At 48.2% G+C, this 21501-nt stretch overlaps 1 protein-coding gene across 1 annotated transcript in view; it reads left to right on the forward strand.

Moving 5' to 3' along the window:
* Adamts16 (ADAM metallopeptidase with thrombospondin type 1 motif 16) overlaps positions 1 to 21501 on the forward strand; it is a 124125-nt gene that overhangs the window by 20779 nt on the left and 81845 nt on the right. Inside the window, exon 5 of the mRNA XM_010606128.2 lies at positions 20598 to 20856. Coding sequence (XP_010604430.1) covers positions 20598 to 20856 — 259 coding nt within the window. The remainder of the gene's footprint in view (positions 1 to 20597; positions 20857 to 21501) is intronic.

Here is a 21501-nt window from a genome sequence, read left to right on the forward strand (position 1 = left end):
ATATTAGAAATGTTTCTATTCCTAGCTTATGAAAACAGAAACACACATATTATCTCACATGACAGAAGCTGACAGCTAAAAAGGGGGGAATCCCAAATTCCAAATCACAAACATAAGAAGCCAGGACAAGTGAGCCCCTTCCCACCCAGGATCCACCTCCCAGGGACACTGCTCCAGCACGCTGGCCGCTGACTGACGGGGTCTTCCCTGCAAAAGGACTTAGACATGCAAAACCTGAGCTTTTACTTTTTTTTTTTTTTTATGGCACGAGGGATCGAACTTGGGCCCTTGTGCTTGCAAGACAAGCGGCTGAACCACTGAGCCAAATCCTCAGCCCAAAACCTGAGCCGTCAATCACTTTGCAGCAGCATGTGGACAGCGATGCAGTTCTGTCGCTCACTCAGAAAGCCAGGATTTCGAGAGGCTTTGGAAGGTGTCTGAGACTCTCGCAGCCTTTGTTGTTATCAGCTCCCAGGAGTAGATTAAAGAGACAGAAAAATGACCAATGTATTTCTAAATCTGAAAGCTTATTGCCACATAACCCACATTAGCCACAGCTCAGAACCAGCCCAGATCCCCATCAACAGGTGGATGAGTGAAGAAAAGCTGATGCCTATGCACCACTGGGGGCTTTTTCGTCCACCAGGAAGAATGCAGTTCTGTCATCTGCAAGAAAATGGGTGGATCGAGCCCTTCACACTCAGCGAGATGAGCCAGACTCAGGGAGGCAAACACTGCACGTTCTCCCCAATGTGAGCAATCTAAGAAGGCGGAGCAGAAGCAGCAGATTAAAGCCAGACAAGAGGAAGAGAGTCAGAGGGAGGGCAGTGAGGGGGAAGGGTGGGTTCTGAGGAATGGGATATGAGTGAAGATATTCCACGCGGCGGAAATCTTCCCCAAAACGTGAACCTACGGAGAGGACGGGACAAGTGACTTCTGGGGTGTCTGACCAAACTGTGTGATGCTCATGTTCAGATCTGCCAAAATGAGCCCATTGATCTGTACAACCAGTTAAAAAAAGAGTGGAAAAATACATAATAAAAGCAGGAGAAAATCCAGAAGTAACTGAGGGAGCCCATAGGAACCGCAAGTCCTATGGCGACATCCCATCCAGCCTGCTCTTGCCCTGCTGAAGCTGCACAGCCCTGCGGATGCTGCGTGGGAGGCCACCCTGAGCACTCCTCTCCTTCCGATGGGGCAGGGAGAGGTGGCACAGGCCTGCCTGAGGGGCCTCCACCATCCCCGGGGCACACGTGTCTCACCTGGGAGTGGCCGAGTGAACTAATGCTGGGGCGTTTCCTTTGTCGGCTTGGTACAGAAAGAGCCGTAACCCAGCAGGCGTTGTACCGGCCCAGGAGTGAAGTTCAGCTTCAGAACCTTCCCTGAGGGTTCACCTTCCGCTGAGTCGTCTTTAGAGTAATCAGAGCCCGGGTGGCTCCACTCCCCCCAGAGCAGCCCTGTGAGCCCAGGTCCATGACCCGACCAGGGACACTGAGCTCTTGTCCCCAGTCATCTGCTGTGCTTCATTCTTTCCTCCCTGCAGTGAGCATAGCTTTCCCTCAGAGTCGGTCACCTCTGCAGCTCGGGGCCTGTCCACTCCCTCTGACGTTCTGGCGGTGGCCTGCAGCAGAGCAGACACGCAGGGTTCGGTCGCTACAGGCAGTGAGAGCTTAGATTTTAAAAGGCACATTCCCAGTAAGCCTTGCTCGGAGCACACTCACTTCGTTGGTCTTGCCGCTCTCTGAACCAGCTCTGGGAGTCCTCTTTGTGAGTGTCTGTCCCAGGTGCCTCGTGACAGTCATCTGATTGTGTCAATTTGAGTAGGAAACGCCTGACTACTTTGGATCGGCATAGTTCTGGGTGTGGCTGAAGGGACTTGCTGAAGTCAGAATACCCAGCCTGGTGTGAGTGACCCCACGCGACGGCCTTGCTGCCCAAGTGGAATGAAAGGGACACAGAGAAGGAAGGCTGCTTCTGCTTGGTCTGAGGAGCTCCAGTCTTTTTGCTTCACCTTGGACATCATTTCCTGGCTCCCAGCACAAACCTTTCAGCCTCCCAATAGAGACACACGCAGGACTCTACAGTGAGGCCCAGGCCTTCGACTGGATCCTTCAGCTCATCAGCATACCGAGAGCCCCTCTATACTTCTCCACACCTGACCCTGTGGGCAGATACTGTAAGCCAGTCTTGTAAACCCTTATTTTTGTTTACATGTCTTTCTGTGAGCACTGAATGATACTTGCCTCAGTGTCCTGAGTTCACTCAAAATGCTTGTGAAATTTTTGTCAGAAAAAACATTACAGAGTGCCTCATCCACCTTCTTCACAGGGACAGGTCTGGCACCATGCAATGTCTGGCTCTTCCCCAAAGTCAAAATGATCGTGATATGAACCAGTACGGGACATAGCAACGGCCACAGTAGAGCAACTGAAGATACTCGCAAAAGAGGACTCCAGAGCTGCTTCAGAAAGTGGCAAGCATGGTGGGATAAGTGCGTTCGAAGCAAGGCAGACACGAGGAAGAGGATTCGTGGCAGTGTGCCATACAGCTATAGTTTTTTAGTTTAAATAGGAGCTCTCCTCATGCTCAGAGCCCAGCCTCTGATCCCAGCAGACGTCGTTCTAGGGGTCTAAAGCGCGGTGACCACGCACACCCCAAGTGCACAGCCACTGTTTCGGGCCTCTGATGTCTGCTTTCGAATCCCACCCTTCACTGCTGACGGTGCAGTTTTTCTGTCCTAAGTTTCACATAACCTACTGAGAATTTTCCGAGGAAAATTCTAGCACCAGCTACCGAGTCGATGAAGGCTGAACTCAGCCATGTTTGTCACTGTGAGTTCTCTGCAGAAGGTACTGACCGGGCCAAGACTAGACTCAAAGCACCAAATATTCCTTGAGCATGGACAGTGCTATCTTTGGGACCTGCAGCGGTGGAGACAACTGCAATGATTATAACCAATAGAGGAGGCTAAACAAGCAGCAGCATTCAGTAGATGCAAAAATAGATTTACACGGTTCAGAAAAGCCGTGGGGCCAATTTCGGACCACATGCTTGTTTTACCTCTGCCAGGGCTGTTTTGCTGGCCGTAAGGAGGGGGAGGCACTCTCTGCAGAGCGCTCTGGAGTCGGGACCATCACTGGTGGTACACGGCGGACCACGTCCTGATGGGTCAGAGAAGGACCAGGGAACCACGGTGATGACCCGCGGGCCTGGCTTTTTTTGTTCTTTGCTATTTGTTGGGTCTTGTCGTTTGCCATTCTTTCTCGTTTTGTTTTGGTTTTCCTTTTTGTTGTCATCGAAGTGATGGGTCTTGGCAGGGGTTCTAGCAGTGACCGTGACATTTTGGAAGTGCTGTGGAGGGACAGGCCACATTCTCCCGGGCTAGTTTGGACATAGTGTTATCAACGTCTTATTTCAAGGGGGAAAATGACACTATTTGAAACAAATTCTTGCTGACAGCACATTAGGAAGATATTCTCCAAAAGACGATTTGGAATATGCGTTGCCACAACATATGAAGGGTCCACAGTTTGAGCTCAGCAGCCTAGAAATAGGATGAGCTGTAACAGTTACCATCCCCGAGGGATGCTAACGTGTCTAAGAGCAAATGTAGTCATCTATCTCGTGTAGTCTGAGATTTATGAACGGTTGGCTTTGGTATCCATAGTAACAGATGTTTACAGTTACTGTCTGGATTTTGTATTTGTGATCCAAAGTCCTGGGAGAAGCAGTGTTGGTACAAACGTTTACCCCAGGGCCATGTACTGCAAATGCCTCTGCTGCACTGTGTTACCAGTCGTTTGTCGGGAACGTAACTGGCATGGCTTGTGATAGTTTTCACTTCACCATCAGAAAGCACAGATGTCTGATGTTAACTCACCGGAGAGGAAAGAAACATCGGTTTACATGAACCCCACCTAAATTTGAATCGTGTCCAGTGAGCCCTCCACAGGTGGTATTTTCCCACCAAACTGTATTTTCCCAAAAAAAACATATTTTCCTACAATGGTAGCACCCGTCCAGCTTCCTGCCCACAGGGTTGGACAGACAGACAACTTGGAACACTGATGGATAGGTCCTTGGTCTTCAGGACACGTGAGGTATTGGGAATCCCCCTAAACATGAATGTCTTCATCCTGCACCCCAGAGAGGGAAGAGATGCTCAAAGCCCATGGAGACAGGAAGTTGGGAGAGTCTTGGATGAACAAGCAATGGACTGCGGATATCACAGCCTGCGCCATCGGTCCTGTGGTCAGCAAGGGCACCTTCAGTTCCTGCACCGTGTCTGCAACTGGGCACCTGGGGGACGACTTCACTCCCACTCTTGGGGCTGCCCAGCTGGGGCCAACACAGAGATGCCGCATCTGCTCTCACATCTTCCCTGCCTTTTCATGTGACGCTGCTGGAAAGGACACCAGGCAGGGTCTTGTGCATGGCCCTGCAGTGTCCTCCCAGAGTCTGCAGGGAGGACTTGAGTGTGCTCCACCCATGGGGGGCCAGTGGCCATCTCCCCACGTCCTCATTTGTCATACTCTTTGGGGAGGAGTGTGACACTACCATCAGCTTCTGAGTGTTTTTGTTGCACTGTCTTCTTGGCTGTTCGTCTCCAGTGACTGCATCACAGACCTCTGCGCTCCCAGGAAGCACCCTGGTGTGGGGAAAGTGGTCTGCCTAGAAGTGCAGAGGTCCTGGGTCTGTTCTGACCTGGTCCCGATCGCACTCCTGAAACCTCAGTTTATGTTTTAAGTGCACAGTGGAGTTTTTAAAGTAACGTACCTGGCTGAGCCTTCCACAGACCAGGGTCCATGCGAACTCAGTCCCTGGCTCCCCAGAGCCCTGTGAACCCCAATTGCTCCCCACCACTAAGATCCACTCGGGCACCTCATAGACCTGGAACGGTGCCCCCTGCAGGTTTGCCCTGGCTTCTGTCCTTCACAATGCTTACTCTCTGCTCCGCTGCCCAGCGTTGTCCTCCTGTGGCTCTACCCATGTCTGTCCACTTACCAGTCATGGGCATTCAGGTCATCCTCGTTTCAGTCTCTTTAGCCACAAGAACACAGCTGCTAATCCCGAAGGTGCACATCTGTCCCAAGGACTCTGAGTCAGAACATGGAATACAGTCCTTGGGACAGACAGAGGCAGGGGCAGCACAGTGACCAGTGAGTGAATGCAGTCATTATTAATGTGACCAACAAAAACATCGGGCCACCTGGACCTTAAAGAGCATCCTTGCGAGGCACAGACACCACAACCATGGAGAAAGAAAACCCTCCAGTGGCCAATGACACGCAGCACACAGCTGACCCATGAGCTAAGTGTGAACTCAGTGAGCTCATGGCAGAGTTGGATGGGAGCAGCCGCCTGCCTGGCAGGAAGGAAGGGGCCGCTGCACCCGGAATGGATCCGTGTATGCCAGGTCAGCAGGGGCTGTAAGTCCGGATCACAGCACCCTGGGTACCTGTGGCCCCTGAGGGGAAGCACGTGTGGTTCCCAGCTTCCCCTGGCCCCTGCGCCCAGGTGGCCTGATGAACTAGGATGTGTGGGCAGAGGCCTTCCTGCACGCTATGACTGTGCAGCATCACCTTGGCCTCCTCCTCCTGTGGAGAGGCTGTGAAGCTCCTTTCCTGTCTCCTGCAGGGTCCACGCACCCTTTTTGTCCAAAAATCAGCCCTGCGATCTTGACTGACAGCTGTAAAGTGTCACTTGCTCCCCGCACTGAAGCTTGTGTATGGAAATCTCTCTGTCACAGGACAGGTGCTGCCTGCAGATCATCTTCTGTTTGCAAACACAGAATCCAAAATGGGCCGATGCACAGGCACAGACACACGCTCATGTGCAGAGCTCACCCCAGAGCAGGCAGAGTGAAGGCCCGAGCACAGCTCTGAGCTCAGCAGCTGCCGTGAGCTGCCGCACAGCAGTGTGCCTGGCAGCACCTGATCTAAGTCGGCCCCACAGTGAAGAACAACAGGGCAGCAAGTCCTACTGGGCCTGGAAGAAGAGAAGGGTACAGCGAAGGCAGTCTGGCCCTCATGCCAGGGCGAAGGCAGGGGAGAGCGACAGCTCCCAGCCCACAGAGACTGGACCCTCAGTGGTGGCCGGCATGGCTGGAGTGTCCTGGACCCATCATCAGGGTGGCAGGAGCCTGGCACAGATCAGAGGGGCTAGAGTCCCGGAAGTCACCCCAAGAAGCCAGGGGGCTCTCCGCTCACGGATGTCTTTGTATGTAAGGAGCCATGGGGTTCATGCTTTTTCCTCCAGGAAACAGACAAAATTGTAAGGCGGCGAGAGTGGGCAGAGCCAGCGATGGGGGAGGCCCAGACTCGAGGGTCCCCCAAGCTGCCCTGTCCCTTCTGCCCGGCGGGCTGGAGGACACTTCTGCACACAGAGTTACAGGGTCCCCGTTCCCTCCACCTGGCTGCTTATGGCCTCTTCCTCTCACCAGGGCTGAGCTCACAGGTCAAACCCTCTGGGAAGCCAGCCCAGCTCCCCGCTATCAACCAAAACCCCTTTCCACGCACTGTGTCCTTTGTCAGCGCGAGGCGTTCCTTTTTTCTGTTTTCTAATTAATTTTAAATATGTGATTAGTCCCTGTCTGCCGCACACAGCGAGCGCGCTCCTCACAGGGCGGCGCTGCCTACACTGCACATTCTCATTCCTGTCTCATCCCTCTCCTCCTCTCCCCACCTCCTGCTCCATCTATTGGCCCCTTTCCCATCTGCAAAAGCCCCACCCCCATTTCCTTCTATTTATCTTTTACTTTGCTCTTTAATTTTCTTGAAGTTTGACTTTCTCATATTAAAAAAATATGCAGTGTGCAAGCTTGTGTGCTGATTTATTTCACTTAACATCATCTCAAGGTGCAACCGTTTTCCTGCAGATATGTGTTCCTTTCTTAAATAACACGATTGCCTTGGCTTTTGTTGATGGTGGTGTTCGTTTGTTTGTTGTGGTACTGGGAATTGAATCCAGGGCCTTTGCACTGAGATACATTCTCAATCTTTTTTAATTTTTTTTTTTTTTTGAGATAATGTCTTGCCAAGTCACCAAGCTGCCCGTGCTGGGCTCAACTTGCAATTCTCTGCTCCAGCCTGCCAGAGTCCTGGGATTACAGGCGCGCACCGCCATGTCTAGCTTAACTCCTTGTGATTTACATTTTCTTGCCTGTGGTGTTTGTGGTCTTCCCTCACCCGCCTGCTGGAATGAGCTCAGTGTGAGCAAAAAGTTGCCTCGGTTTTGTACATTGAAGTCTTGCGAGCTTAGCAGACTGTCATCATCATGCACAGTGACAGCCCACTGGCCAGTGACAGAATGAGCAGGTTCACTCACAGGCCTGCATTTCCTTCACATTGGGAATCTAAATTCACCTTTAAAAACTACACAGCACTGTGAGCAAAGCTATTTCCATGTCGCAAACATCATATTTTGGTTAAACCTATCTTTGGAAGCAGCAATCATTCCCAGTGCTTTTAGCAGGTAATCACTGGCATAGATATTTCTCTTTGTGTCTTGAATATATAGGTATATCATCTGGGAATCTAAGTTTTTGCCTTTCTGTGTTGACCAAGAATGGCACTACTAAATAATCAGTATAAGACTACACACCCTAAGTACTTGGCCGGGAAATTTTTATGGAGAGGCCAAGGAGTGTGATTTATGAAATACTCTTAACTGTGCAATATATTCTTTTAATTCTGGCTAAATGTTTCAGGAGCCTCTCACTTGCCTAGAAAACTGGACCTAACCCTCTCTGAGACTCGTGCATTAGCATTTGTTCTAGGGCAGCCTGCTCCGACAGAACTTGGTGCCGATGTAGAAATCTCTGTTCAGTTTACTATGATAGCCAGTAAGGCGAAGTGGTGACTGAAACTTTGAAGGAGTAAAACTGATCTTTCATTTGGCTTTATATTGTTTAACATTGAATGTGAGTATCCAGTATGGCTGGCGATCAACTGGAAGACTAATATTTTCATTTTATTCAATTTTAATTAAATTCAAGTGTGCATAGCCAATGTGGCCAGTAGCCATCCTCTCGGATAAGACAGGCCTCGCGGCTACCTTCTGGTAGACTAAATGCCCTTAATGGGTTGGCCAGAAAGACGTCATAAGGACGAGCCTAGCAGGGGACACAGGCACCAGGGTACAGCAGAGGGCTCTGCCATGGCATCTAATCTCCCGCAGAAGTTTGGTTTTTCATCGGAAATCTGGGCCTTCTCTCACCATATTATTTTTTATGACTTTTTCTTATTTTTCTTCATCACATTTCCACGAAGTATGTCCATTTTGGTCTAAATACCAGATCTTAGAGTTACTAGATTTTTTCAGTTTAATTATCACATTTTTGACCATTTCCTTATTCATGTGTTCTGCATTTATTATTCCACGAATCCCTTTCTGGTTTCTGGTGATCATTCACTGCATTTGCTAAAACTCCCTGCGGTACTGCACAGTGTGTTTATTTTCTTTAGTTTCATTGGGGGAAAATATTCAGAGCTTTGAAAGTCTCCAGGCTCACCTGAGTGCACTGCACCATTTGTTATGCAGAGGCCCTCCTGTTCCTCTTCATCCTCAGCTTCCTGTTATAAGCTGCTTTTCTTTTTGATGGGGAAGTCGCCATCAGCAAGGTGCACTGCAGTTGTGCTTGCCGTGGTGGTTGTCGCATTTGCTCCCTCACGCCTGTGGGATTAGCAGGTTGGAGCTCACTGCTCAGCATCCCAGCTCTGCACCCCTGGTCCCCACTGTGGCTCCTGTGTCCCTGGCCTTGGCCGTCACAGCCTATGGAGCTGAGCAGTTCGATCCCCTCATCACTGCTCCCGATTGTTGTTGAGTCACAGGGTTTCTCTCTCAGCGTCCTTGCGGTGCTCTCATAAACCACATGGCAGCTTCCTTCCCTTTTACCTGCTTTGTGAATGAGGAGCTGTCCTCTTCCTGCTGCGTCTGCTCATGCAGCAGCTGGGTCTGGCGTGGGCCTGGGTAGACGGTGCAACCTGGCATGCTCACACCCTGGAGACCTAGCTTGGTCCCACTGAGCCAGCGTGAGAGCCAGGCTTGTGTCTGCAAAGGCTGCATCGCTGACTTCTGTGGACGGTCAAAATGTGTGTGTGTGTGTGTGTGTGTGTGTGTGTGTGTGTGTGTGTGTGTGGTTTCTTAGTCACTTTCCCATAGCTGCCACACAATACCTGTCACGCACCCACCTGACAAGAAGTTTATTTTGGCTCACAGTTTCAGCCATGGTTGGCTGCCTCCCAGGCAGACATGGCCTAGCCAAGGAGTGTGGCAGATGGATGGCTGTTCCTGTCATGGTGGCCAGAAAGCAGGGAAAGTAGGGGACAAGAGTACATCCTTCCAGGTCATGTCCCCATGACCTACCTCCCATCAAGCCCTACCTGTAACAGCAAATCAGCTGTGGCAGCCTGTGTCCCAGTCCCCTTCCTCCCACATCAGAATATGGAGTGCATTTTAGACCTAAACCATGAGCGTCAGCTATCAGGAGACACCTGCCCTACTTGGTGTTTACTCAGAAGTAACCACCACACTCACACTGCCTTACCTTGAGGTCAGCTGTGTTTCCAGGGATTATGTGCCACACACACACACACACACACACACACACACACACACACACACACATACACACATACCCCATTCCTGGCCGGTCTCCTCATCACATGTGACAGGTGGGAAAGATTCCCCCTTACAACAAGGCTGCTCCTTGGCTTCAGCCTGGACAGGCCCTGAGCTGTGGCCAGGACCTATAGACCCTTTGGCTCCCTGACTCTAGGCTCCTGGGTTGTGTTTCTCACTCTGCAGGTGAGTTGGTCTCATCTGGGAAACTGCCCTCCTCTTGGACAGCAGCTCCTCTCCACTGCTGAAACTGGATCTGTATCACTTTCCTTCCATTTACAAGTCGTTGGTTAGCGCGTGCTTAGTGGGCGAGAAATGGTCTCACAGCACTGCTGACAAACCAGTGTGATCTCCTGGATGTGTAAATGGACATTCAGGAGAGGGAGTGAACTGATCTCAGTAGGACTGACCTGCTTCCATAGGGATAAAGGCATGGCTGTGAAAAAGCCAGTGAGTTCATGGTGTTTCACTCTAGAGGAGATCATGAAAGCTCATGTCATATTACCTAAGCCCTCAAATCCAATTGTTTCCTGGCTAGTCCACTTTGAAATTCGTGTTCAGGAGAACACTGACAGCCTGGATTACAGACCTAGAAGAACTTCAGAAGAGAGAAGGGCTTCTATTCTTGTATCTGTCAGGTCTCCCATTACTGGGACACAGGGACATACACAACTCGAGGGAGGCTCATAGTTTCACAGGGTTCCATCCATGGTTGTCTGGATCCAAGACAAGAGCATCTTGGCTAGAGGGCTGGGTGCAGGAAAAGTGTTCGGTTTGTGGCAACTGGGAAGCAGAAGATAGGAGAAGAGGCCAAGGGCCAGGTGTACACCCCAAGGTTGTACCTCCACAACCTTCCTGCATACCCCAAGAACTGTGATTTGCTAACCTACCAGGTAGGTCACAAACCAGTTGAGCTGACAGTTGAACTTAACCATCACAGCTCCTATGAAAATATTATGAAGGATGGCCAGAGGGTATTTGACAGCCAAGAAAGAATGCTTAAGTAAGGTGTGACTAAATAAATAGGCGCGTTGAAAAGCGTTCCCTTGAACAGCATTTCATGAAACATGAAGGTTAAGGGCAAGAGAAATCTTGGACTTGAACAGATGTTATAAAAAGGCAGAGAGGGTAGCTAAAAAATGTAATGTCTCTCAGAAATCAACACCCAGCCACTCAGATCTTGCTGCAGAGCTTGAAGGACCTGGGCCCACAGTCCCACCTTGGCTTCTGACACTGGAAGTTCGATGCGACTCTGGGCACCAGGTTCCTCTCAAAGCCATTCAGAGCCCCTTCCTCCCATCCTGTGAGGTTGTTATTTGCAGCCCATTTACAGCCATGGCATTAGGGCCAGATGTGCTTGGATTTGGTTTTGCATTTAGTCACTTCCTGGCTGTGAATGTGGGCAGATGACTTCACCCTGTGGGCACAAGTTTCTGCAACTTATTCCTGGGTCTACAGCAAGGACTATGTGTTAACATCTAGGAAATGTAGCTCCTGGCATCTAGCATCGGCTTAGTACATAGAAGCTGTGCGATTACTAATTATTCTGTTGCATCTGGCAACGTCTCTCATTCCAGTGTGGAAGGAAATAGCCGTCTTGGGGGAATATATGTGTTTGCCTGCTCTGGCTTCGTGTAGTTTGCCCCTCGGGTATGTAACTGCCCAGTGAGGGCCAGAAATCCTCTAGAAAAACCTCCACATTCATGCCCAGCACCTGACACCCTCAGGCTCCTGGGGTGAGATGTATTCTAATGCACATCATGAGAATACACGATTTTAGCGGCTTCGTGGTAATGATAGATCATTCTTAAATAAAGTTATCTTCTCAATGATTTCTTTGCACAGTGCCTCCACCTCAGCTCCTGAGCAGTTTCCACTCCTCACCACAGCCAGCTGCTCACCTCCTGTGAGGGTGGCAGGGGTCAGAAATCCATCCCTTCTCCTGAAACGTCTCCTGGGCAGAATTTCTTTAACAGCTCCTTTTCCTAGAATCTCCATCTGTCTTTGTTTTTGCATTTCGTTTGACTTCTACATCTGATTTGTCACCTGACACTTCTTGCCCCTCAACTCGTCCTTTCTGTTCCCATCCCCTGCCAACTCCACGGCCCAAGCCTCCATTGTGTGTCCATCATGGCGCCCGTGGGGGTGGCACCAAGGATAGTGGGGGGCACAGCGTGGCATGGGACGTGACACTGGGGCCAAACAGACCTAGCTGCTGAGCTCACCAGTCTGTCACGGGGCACGCGTCCGACTTTAACGTCCATTTCCCTTAAATGAGAATAGTAGTCCTCACCTCATAGGGGTGTTGTTAGAGAAGGAATAATAAACAGATCAAAACTTCTAGCACATTACCTGACACAGGATGTGGGCAAGACAAAGTAAATACTATTTTATGTGGGTTTACCTCATAGCACACACAATGAATGCTTTTTAATTAATCAACTGCCCACAACAGATTTTTTAAAAAACTGGGGATTTGAAGACACTCAGATTTTGCAATGGGTATTAAAATTATTGGAAAAAAAAAGTTTATTTAAGAATTATTCATTAAAATTATCCAATCTCTGGAATACTGTATTTCCATGATATGCATTAGAATAGCTATCACCCAGGAAGTCTGAGAGTGTCAGACAGTGGGAATGGATGTGGAACTTCTTCTAGAGCCTTCTTGACCACAAAAGAACTCAGTAATTCTTTTTTTCTTTTTGACTGACCTGGAACTCACTATGTAGCCCAGGCTGGTCTTGAACTCACAGCGATCCTCCTGCCTCAGCCTCCTGAGTGCTGGGATCATAGGCATGTGCCACCATGCCTGGCAGTAATTCTTTTTCCTCTTGCCTATATTCTGAGTAAATTGAAAAATATGAACTCACAAATATTAACTGAAACGCTTGACTCAGTTTTCCCATATCTTAGAGCAAGCAAGTGGAATACCTGTGCAGGCCAGTGGACTGCTCGAGCTGGCCCTAAGTGGAAACTTTGCGCTGACTTTCAGCAAGTGCCAGGCATCTGGCAGTCACCCTGGGGTGGCCACCTGGAGGCAGAGCCTCATTGTGCCTGAGATGCACTGAAGACCTGGCTTATTCTGGGGCCCAGGCTGCTGACTCGAAAGGACCATGCACTGCACAACCAGTTCTGACCCCAGAGCCATGGAAAAGGCCCTCTCTCCCTGCGACAAGGGCAGGAGAGCCAGTGGACGGTCACCTTTCACTCTAGGCTGGTTCTACAGCCGGGGTCCCTCCTGGGTGTCGTGAATACCATCTTCCTCTGAGCTCTCATCATAAGTGTGTCACTGCTAAGACCAGAGCAGGAATAAGGCCAGAAATCTTGGAAACTTAAGTCCAAGTGCCTTAATTAGTGAGAAATACAAAAGTATTTCTTAATCGAGAACTCCTTGATTTTAAGGGTAGCTGCCTGGGTATGCAAGCCCGTGCAGCTCCCAGAGAAGCCATTGAGCCCCTGTATGGTGTTTGTGGGCAGTGTGGACACCAGGAATTCCACACAGGGCACCTGTGCTGTGCTGGTTGGTGCACCGGTCCAGTTTAGCCAGGCTACCGGATCCCCATGGAAGTCACTCAGGACAAGGACTTTGAGCCACACCCCCAGGAGGGCTCGCTGGAGGCATGGGCTGCTGTGGTCCGGCCGCCTCCCTGGGAGTGCTGCTTCTCTTGTTTAGTCTGCTTCAGCTTCCCTTTTTCCCATGTACCTGGACCTTGTGCTCAGGCGCTGTGGCCCTGACCTGGCGTCGCTGTGGTAGGAGCTGGGGTTCCTGAGAAACCTAAGACAAGTCCTCTCTGGTGGATTACGATGGCGTGAGTAAGATGATCAGACATTAGCCAGAACCTCTGTGACTGTGACAGCATCACAACATTCGTCTGTCCGTCTGCGGGTGAGCGTCTGGAATGCGACCAGGAGCCAAGTTCAGCGTCAGCAAATCACGGAAATGATAGAACCTAGTCTGTGTGGCTTTTGCATGATAGGCGACCCCTACGGCAACGCCCCGGCCCCGCTGTCTTTCCAGGCAACGGGGTGGGAAAGCCCAGTGTCTTTGCCAGGTATCCTGGAGAGCGGAGTAAAACACTCCGATCAGTACTGTGGAGCAAAAGGGGGCTTTGGGTTGATTTAGCTTCCGAGATTCAGGCTGAATTTTGATTTTCAAAGCACCGCATATAATCATGACACAGACCGAAGGCAGAGTGCTGCCTGTGCGGCAGGGGGTGGCTTCGTCTCGGGCCAGACTCACTTCACGTTTGCACCTGAAGTTATGAGGAAATAAAATGCAGTTTGGCTTTGACAAAAGTTCCGTGAAAGCTGAAATCGTCTGGTGTTTCGGGGATGTCGCCTGGGCCCAGGATGAATAGCCCTCCCTCCCCAGTCCTGCTTTCAGAGGAAAAGGGAGCGAGCAGACACAAAATCACCCAGGGATGGACATGTCTGCTGCTGGAATCGATCCCAACCGCTTCTCCGCCGTGTCTGCTGATCGCTGTCCCTGGAATGGACACAGAGACAACTTGGGGTCAGGGCAACAGGAGCCGCCCATGCTACAGGAGAAACACGCTTGGGCTGGGCGGGGCTCCGTTTCCTCTTCATTTCCGTGATAGTTTGAGTCATACGACTTAAATAAACTGTGTATGTAGATAGGTAGACACAGCTTTCCATAGTTATTCATTTAAAAAAGAATCAACCACATCTAACTGTGAATAATAAGAAATACAGCACGGCAGCACTTCCCGGCTCTGACACTTTCGAAAGCAGTGGGTCTTGGCTCTGTGGGGCATAAACGCTTCCCTTCCCGGTGAGGACAAGGAGAGGGGCTGCTGGGTCTCCCGAGGACAGTGATTTTCAGAGCTGGGGTCCGGGGCTGCACTGACGCCTGGTTAATGATCCAACCCCGGACATCCTGAGCTCTGAGTTTCCAAATAAGTCCTCAAGATTCAGTAAAGGAACACTTCAATAAGAAGAAAACATTAAACTTCCATGAGCTGCTGATTCCTTTCAGTAACCTGGGAAAAATGTAACAAGAAAAGGGAGTAACTTTTATTTACTTTTTATCACCTTGCTTATCGATTGTTACCAAAATATCAGTCTTAGTTACTATATTCTATGTGTTTAATGAAATAGGAAATTGTTTAAATATAAAACAGTATAATTCAGAATAAATTAGTGATGAAACAAGTATAATGCTGAACTGCTCTTCCCAGGAAAATTCAGAATTCTGCAGGTGCAGTGGGACACCTGTCAGAGTGTCAGGCCCTCTCAGCCTGGACATCCAGAAGGTGGCTTCACCCTGGGCGAAGTAAAGGTGGTTCTGAGTGACATCTGTCCCTGGTGCTTGTCCAGAGGTGCTGAGGAAATGAGTCCTGGGTTCTTAAGGAGCTGATGGTCTTCCGAGGGTTGATCTGAAGGACAAGGAATTGTTTGCCTGTGAAAAATGTTTTTCTAAGCAAAATGTGACTTTGTCTTGTTTCAGTTTAATACTTATACTGCCTACTTCCAATAATGTGGAAACCCTATTTAAATATTATGCAAGTTTGAGCCTTTGATAGTTGCTTTTTGCACTCCTGGGATAGTTAAATTGCAAAAAGGGTGAAGCCCAGCAGGCCTTAGCCATTTCTAAGCCCCAGTCTTGGCCGTGATCCGATAGCACTGCACACTTCACTATATCTTTCTTCAGCTGCTTGAGTTCTTAATGACAGCGCAGACACCAACTCATTTATATGCAGCTCTGTATGGGACAAGCCTTTGCCAGGACAAATGCCAGGTGTTTATCCTTCCCAGGGCCCGTGGTGTGTGCACCCTGGGGGGTCGGCCCCCTGGTGCTGATGGGTCCTTGATAGTTCATCGGGTTTCCCTACCGGCCGTCTTCCAGGGCAGGAACAGGATGGCCTGTGCTCAGCCACCCCAGGCCTGATAAGCCTGTGCTCCCCTTCATGACTTCCACGTGTGTCCCACCCCACTCTGTCCTCCCATGGTTAGATTGGCCCTTTCCCAAGACCTGGGAAATTCTGTTTTGCGCCTGCTGTCCCCTGGCTTACAGGTCCTCAGCCCAGTGGAGCCCAGCCCAGCCCAGCCCAGGCCAGGACATCACTTGTGAGCACTGCTCAGTGAAGAAAGCGTCCGTCCTCATGGCACCCCAACTCTCCGGGGAGAATCACTCAGGTTCCTGAGATCAGAGGAGGACACAGAGCAGTCACTGGTCAACCAGCATCTTCCAGAACCTTCGGATACCTCAGCCAGGGCACCAAATACACAATAATTAGCACGCTGGTCATACAGATAGCTCAATTCTGAAACATTCTAGGTGGTATATGTTATAACATTGTGGCAATACTTAATAGCATCGATAAAGATTCTAAAAATCCATCTGTAATTCCACGATCCAGTAATGCTGCTGACTCTGTTAGAAAGCGTGGTTGCATACAAACTTTTAAGACTTGAATAGAGCCAAGAGACATACAAACAAAGTGAAATCCCCTTGTGCAGCTCTCCTTCTTGACTTTCTGTTAAAAAAAAAAAAAAAAACCACCAACAGCAATTTCCATCAATCTTGCAAGAAAAATTATTTAGGTGGAAAAGTCCAATGAACAGACTCAGGGTCACACGGTGTACTCATATATATTTTTGTAAAAATTCAGTACCTCTTGGAAAACCTGCAGTGTAGACACCTAATTTACAGGTTCTGAACCTTAATCTGTGCACTGTGTTTCTTAGCAGTGTCCTTGGAAACACCACTTAGTCAGCCCGCATCTCTAGTTCCTCATCCTTAAAAAGAGGGACAAAATGACACCTCACAGAACTTCTGTGAGTAAAAAGTAGGCTTTGCTCGACAATGACAGCTATAGTTGCAGGAACTCAAAAAGCATGTTTCATTACAATTGCCATTAGGATATGACTGTTTAATGTTTAGTGGGTATAACCTCCCCGTGTATGTAAAAATCAATATGGAAATACCTCAAAGAGCTGGGACTAGAGGTTCCATTTGACCCAGCCATCCCTCTGTTGGGTATCTTTCCAAAATAATTAAAAGAATCATACCACAGTGATATATGGACACCCATGTTTATAGCAGCACAGTTTGTAATAGCTAAAATTTGGAAACAGCCATTTGCCCATCAGTTGGAAATTGGATATAGACGATGTGGTTGTCCTATAAATAAAATACTACTCAGCCATAAAGAATGAGAAATTAGAGTCATTCATAGGAAAATGGACACATATTGAGGATATACTCTTAAGTGAAATAAATAAGTCACACCTGTATAAATACGGAATAGTTTCTCTAGTGTGAATAAACTGTAATAGTACATAAGATCCTAATGAGGTAACTGACATTGTGAAATGGGAAGCAAGGGCTAAAGGTGTAGGGAAAGTGGGAAGGGTAGGGGAAAAGTAATAAGGGAAAAAATATGAGAAAATGAAAATAAAGTGTTTGTAAATGGGGAGGAAAGGAGGGGGTGAAGGGAGGGCAGGGACAAGGGGAAAAAATGAGAACCAAGACCTGTCACATAAAGGTACAAGATCCCAATGATGAATGTAACTGTACTGTATACCTAAAATGTACCAATACACTAAATAGAAGCAAAAAAAAAAGCACTTCAGAAAATGTGCCCCGAAATCATGCATAAACGTGAACATTTTCCTGCTTGTTTTCTCCTTTGTTTGTAGTTTTGCTACCACAAAAATACTGAAAAGCATGCTCACACATATTTACCAATGTTTTATTTCATTGTTAAGTTGACATCAAACTGTACAGTCTAGTGAGTCCATGGTGTTTCAGCACAGGTATATTTTGCATCATGTTCAAGTCAGAGTACACACGTCTGTCTCCTTAAACATTCACGATTCCTCACGGCAAAAACATTTGAAGTCCTTCTGTACCTTTCTGCAGGACACTGTCAGTGTCTTGTGTCATCCTGCCATGCTGTAGGACATCGGAAGTCACTGGTGCCGCCTGACCGCGTCGATCAATCCCCCCTTCCCACCCTCTCCCAGCCCTGGTGAGCACTGTTCTGCTCTCAGCTGCCTCGTATTTGGCATGTGAATGAGATCAGCTGTACAAGTCTTTTCCTGACTGGCTGGTTTTACTCATATAATGACTTCCTGATCCAGTCATGTCCTCACAGGTGACAGCATTTCGCCGTGGCCAGCTGGTGTCCACTGTACGTCCACACCACGCTTCCTTTCTTCACGCAGCTGCGGATGGACACGTATGCTGTTTCTGCTTCTGGGCTGTGGTGAGGAGGCTGCAGTGAGCCTTAATTGTTTCTTTGACACACTGAGTTCATTTCTTGAGGACAAGTGTGTGAGAGAGACGTTCCTGGGTCATGTGATCATTTTACTTTGACTGTGTTAGGGTCGCCTTTTCCACATGGCTGTCCTGATTTACACTCCCGTCCACACTGCCTGGCTTTACCTGCTCCACGTGCCCCAGCCCGTGTCTCGGAAGCCTGCCAGATGGTTCTTGTGCCTTCCAGAGCGAGTGATTGCACGCTGTAGTGCTCACCTGCATGCCCCAAGGGTCCAGGGTGGCGAGCATTGTTTTGTCCACCTGCTCACCATTGTGCTTCCTCTCCTGGGCAATGACATTTATTGATATCGGTTGCCCCTGTTCATCTGGATTATTCAGCATTTTGTCATGGAGTTGAGTTCCCTCTATGTTCTGCATATTAACTCTTATCAGGACAATAGCTTGCAAATATTTTCTCCCATTGCGTAGGTAAGCTCTTCTCTCTGTGGTTTCCTTTGCTGGGCTGAAGCTTTTAAATTTGATATAATCACATATGTGTACTTTTAGAATACATTTATTACTTGTGCTGTTGGAGCCTTATCCAAAATATCTTTGTCTATTCCAATATTTTGAAACCTTTCCCTTGCATTTTCTTCTAGTAGGTTCATAGTTTTAGACCTTACATTTAAATTTCCAGTTTATTCCAAGTTGATTTTGTATACGTGGAAAGACAGGAATCTAGTTTCGTTCTCTGACATCAATATCCACATTTTCTCAGCACCATTTACTGGCGAGACTGTCCTTTCCTCAGCACAAGGTCTTTGTTGAAGGTCTTGCAACTGCATATATCTTGGGTTTCCTTCTAGGCAGCCTGTTCTGCTCCACTGAGCTACAAGTCTGCTTTTATGCCAGTACCATGATGTATTAATCACAACAGCTTTCTAATGCATATTTTGATGAATACATAAAAATTATATGCATTAGTGAGTTATCGTGATATTTCAACATGACTTTTTAATATTTAAATTAGGTTAAATGTATTGAGTTCTTCAAATACTTGAAGTCAGTATGATGCTTCCTGCTTTAGTTTTTCAGGATATTTTTTAGGGGTGCTCAATAGAAATGTGGAGATGTGTTCCGATCTGTTAAGGACGTCATTGGTATTTTCTTAGGGAGAATGTTGGGTCTGTGGATGAGCTTTGGGCAGAATGAACATCTTGATTCTTCCAGTCTGTGAAGAGGGAATGCCTTCCACTCTTTTGGTGTCCTCTTCAGTTTCTCTCGTGTGTATTTTATAATTCTATTGCAGACATATTCTGCCTCACCAACGTGGTTTTTATAGATATTATAAATGGGATTGCCTTCTTGATTTCTATTTCAGATGACTTGGGATTAGCATATAGCAATGCTACTGATTTTTGTACATTAATTTTACATCCTGCAACTTTACTAACTCACTTATCACTTCTGATATTTTGAGTCCCTGGGGTTTTCTATTTATCCTGTCATTTGCACACAGTGATAATCGGACTTCCTCCTTTGCAAGTTGCACATCCGTTAGTGTCAGCTGACTGCTGTGCTTAGGACTTCCAGAGCCATGAGAAAAGTGGTGAAAATGTGTATCTCTGTGTTGTGCTGCTGCAGGTCCTGAGAGAAAGCGTCCAGCTCTCCCCGTAGCAAGCGATGCTACACAGGATTTTGTTGTATGTGACGTTTATGGCCGAGAGGCACATTCCTCGTACACCCCATTTCAGGGTTTTCACTCTGAGGGGACGCTGAGTTTTATTAAATGGCTTTTCTTCATCTGCGGAGGTGATCACGCAGGTTTTGTTCTTCGTTCTGCGAATGTGATGCACTGTAGTATATGGTTTGCATGTGCGGGCCCGTCCTGGTTTCTATGGGATGAATCTCATTGATCCTGGTGAACGGTCCTTTTTAGGACCAATATAGAAGTGCTCATAGAAAAGATTAACCCCTCAACTTGAATTGTTCATTTCAAGTGTTGATGGACATTTTGGGTCACAGAGGTGCTGGCCTTCTGAGCTGGTGTTCAGTTTCCACATTCCCTTGTTTTTATTCTCACTGGGGCCAACCTTGAAAATATTTGTCTATCAGAAAGGAAAAATATAAAGTGTAGTCTCTCAGTTGTGTCTCTTTGTTACTCAGTCTGTTATACTCGAGAATTTCTATAAAACCATTTCTTTTGCATTCCTTTAATACCTTGCTTAGAAAGATTTCCATGACCCTTAAATGAATTTTCTTCTGCTTTCTTGTGGACTAATTTGTTAAGTTGCACATTTTTTTAGAATGTGTCACATGTGACTCATGTTCTAAAATTCACCTGCATAGAGCTTTGTGAAGTTCTGTCTTGGGACTCTGTGTCCATCTCTCTATGCGGCCCCCACCCCCAATATTAACACCTAAGTCTGTGCCCCTTTTCCCTGGCACCTCTGCTGCTATCCAGCTGAGGTCACCGTCCTTGGTGTGCTGAGGTCCCCTCTCTCTCTGGAGTCAAGAACTTGCCATCTTCTTCTCCGTCTCCCTGGAAGGATGGGGATGAAGGAACTGTAAGAGGGCAGTGACCCCTCAGCCTGTTCTGCTCACAGGGTTTCGAGCCTTTCTACCAGATGCCCTTCTCAGAGGAAACATGGTGTTTGTCAGGAAAACACAGTGACAAAATGTCATGCATGCGGAATTGGCCATGGCTCCTGTGAAAGTGTAACTGTTCTCTCTTCCTCTGTTTCTCCAGTCAGGCGTGATAAGGACAGAGGAAGCCGACTACTTCCTGAAGCCACTTCCACCACACCTGGCAGGGAAGCTGAACAGCTCTGCCCCAGGCGGCGCCCCCTCCCACCTGCTGTACAAAAGATCCACAGAAACCTGGGCCCCGCGGGCCGTCGAGGTGCTGCTGGTCTCCAGGCGGCGGGAGCTGCCCAGCCAGCCCCGAGGCAGCAGCTCTGACCTCCAGCTCCCACAGAAGCAGCATTTCTGTGGAAGGCGCAAGAAATGTATGTAAGGGTGGTTCCTTTTGTGTTGAAAGATTTGGCCATTACATTTTTTTTTTTTTTAAGTCAGGGCCGTCTCCTGAACTACCTCACAGCACTTTTTTCCAATTTTATTTATTTATGTATTTATTTTGGAGACAGGCTCTCACTAAGTTGCTAAGATGCCCAGGCTGAACTTGAAGTTGTGGTCCTCCAGCCTCAGCCTCCCAGCGTACTGGGATTACAGGCGTGTGCCACCATGCCAGGCCAATGGAAAATTCCTAATTCCCTGCAGAAATATGTCAGCATGTGAGGCAATATTGATTGATTAGCATTGCTACACTGGGGCAGTGGTTCCAGAGAGTTCCCTGTCTGCCAGTCCCCCAAACCCTTGTCCTGGGAAGATGGAGAGGTGATGGTAGGTGGTTTCCTGCTTTTGTTTTGTTTTGATACCAGGGATCAAACTCAGGAGTGCAGGAGGCAGCACCATTGAGCTAAATCCCCAGTCCAGTGGTTTCCCTTTTTATAAAAATTGTTCCCTGAGTAGATTAAATGACTCTGCTCAGAAGTATAGAATCCACCAGACATCTTCAAAAGAGCCCTGGCTTCTCTGCTCGGTAATTCTATATTTTTGAGGTTTAGATTTATTAAAGCCTGCATAGCTTTCCT

The sequence above is a fragment of the Fukomys damarensis genome, unplaced genomic scaffold (assembly GCF_012274545.1).
Source record: "Fukomys damarensis isolate Sample0158 unplaced genomic scaffold, DMR_v1.0_HiC HiC_scaffold_1, whole genome shotgun sequence".
Classification (NCBI taxonomy): domain Eukaryota; kingdom Metazoa; phylum Chordata; class Mammalia; order Rodentia; family Bathyergidae; genus Fukomys; species Fukomys damarensis.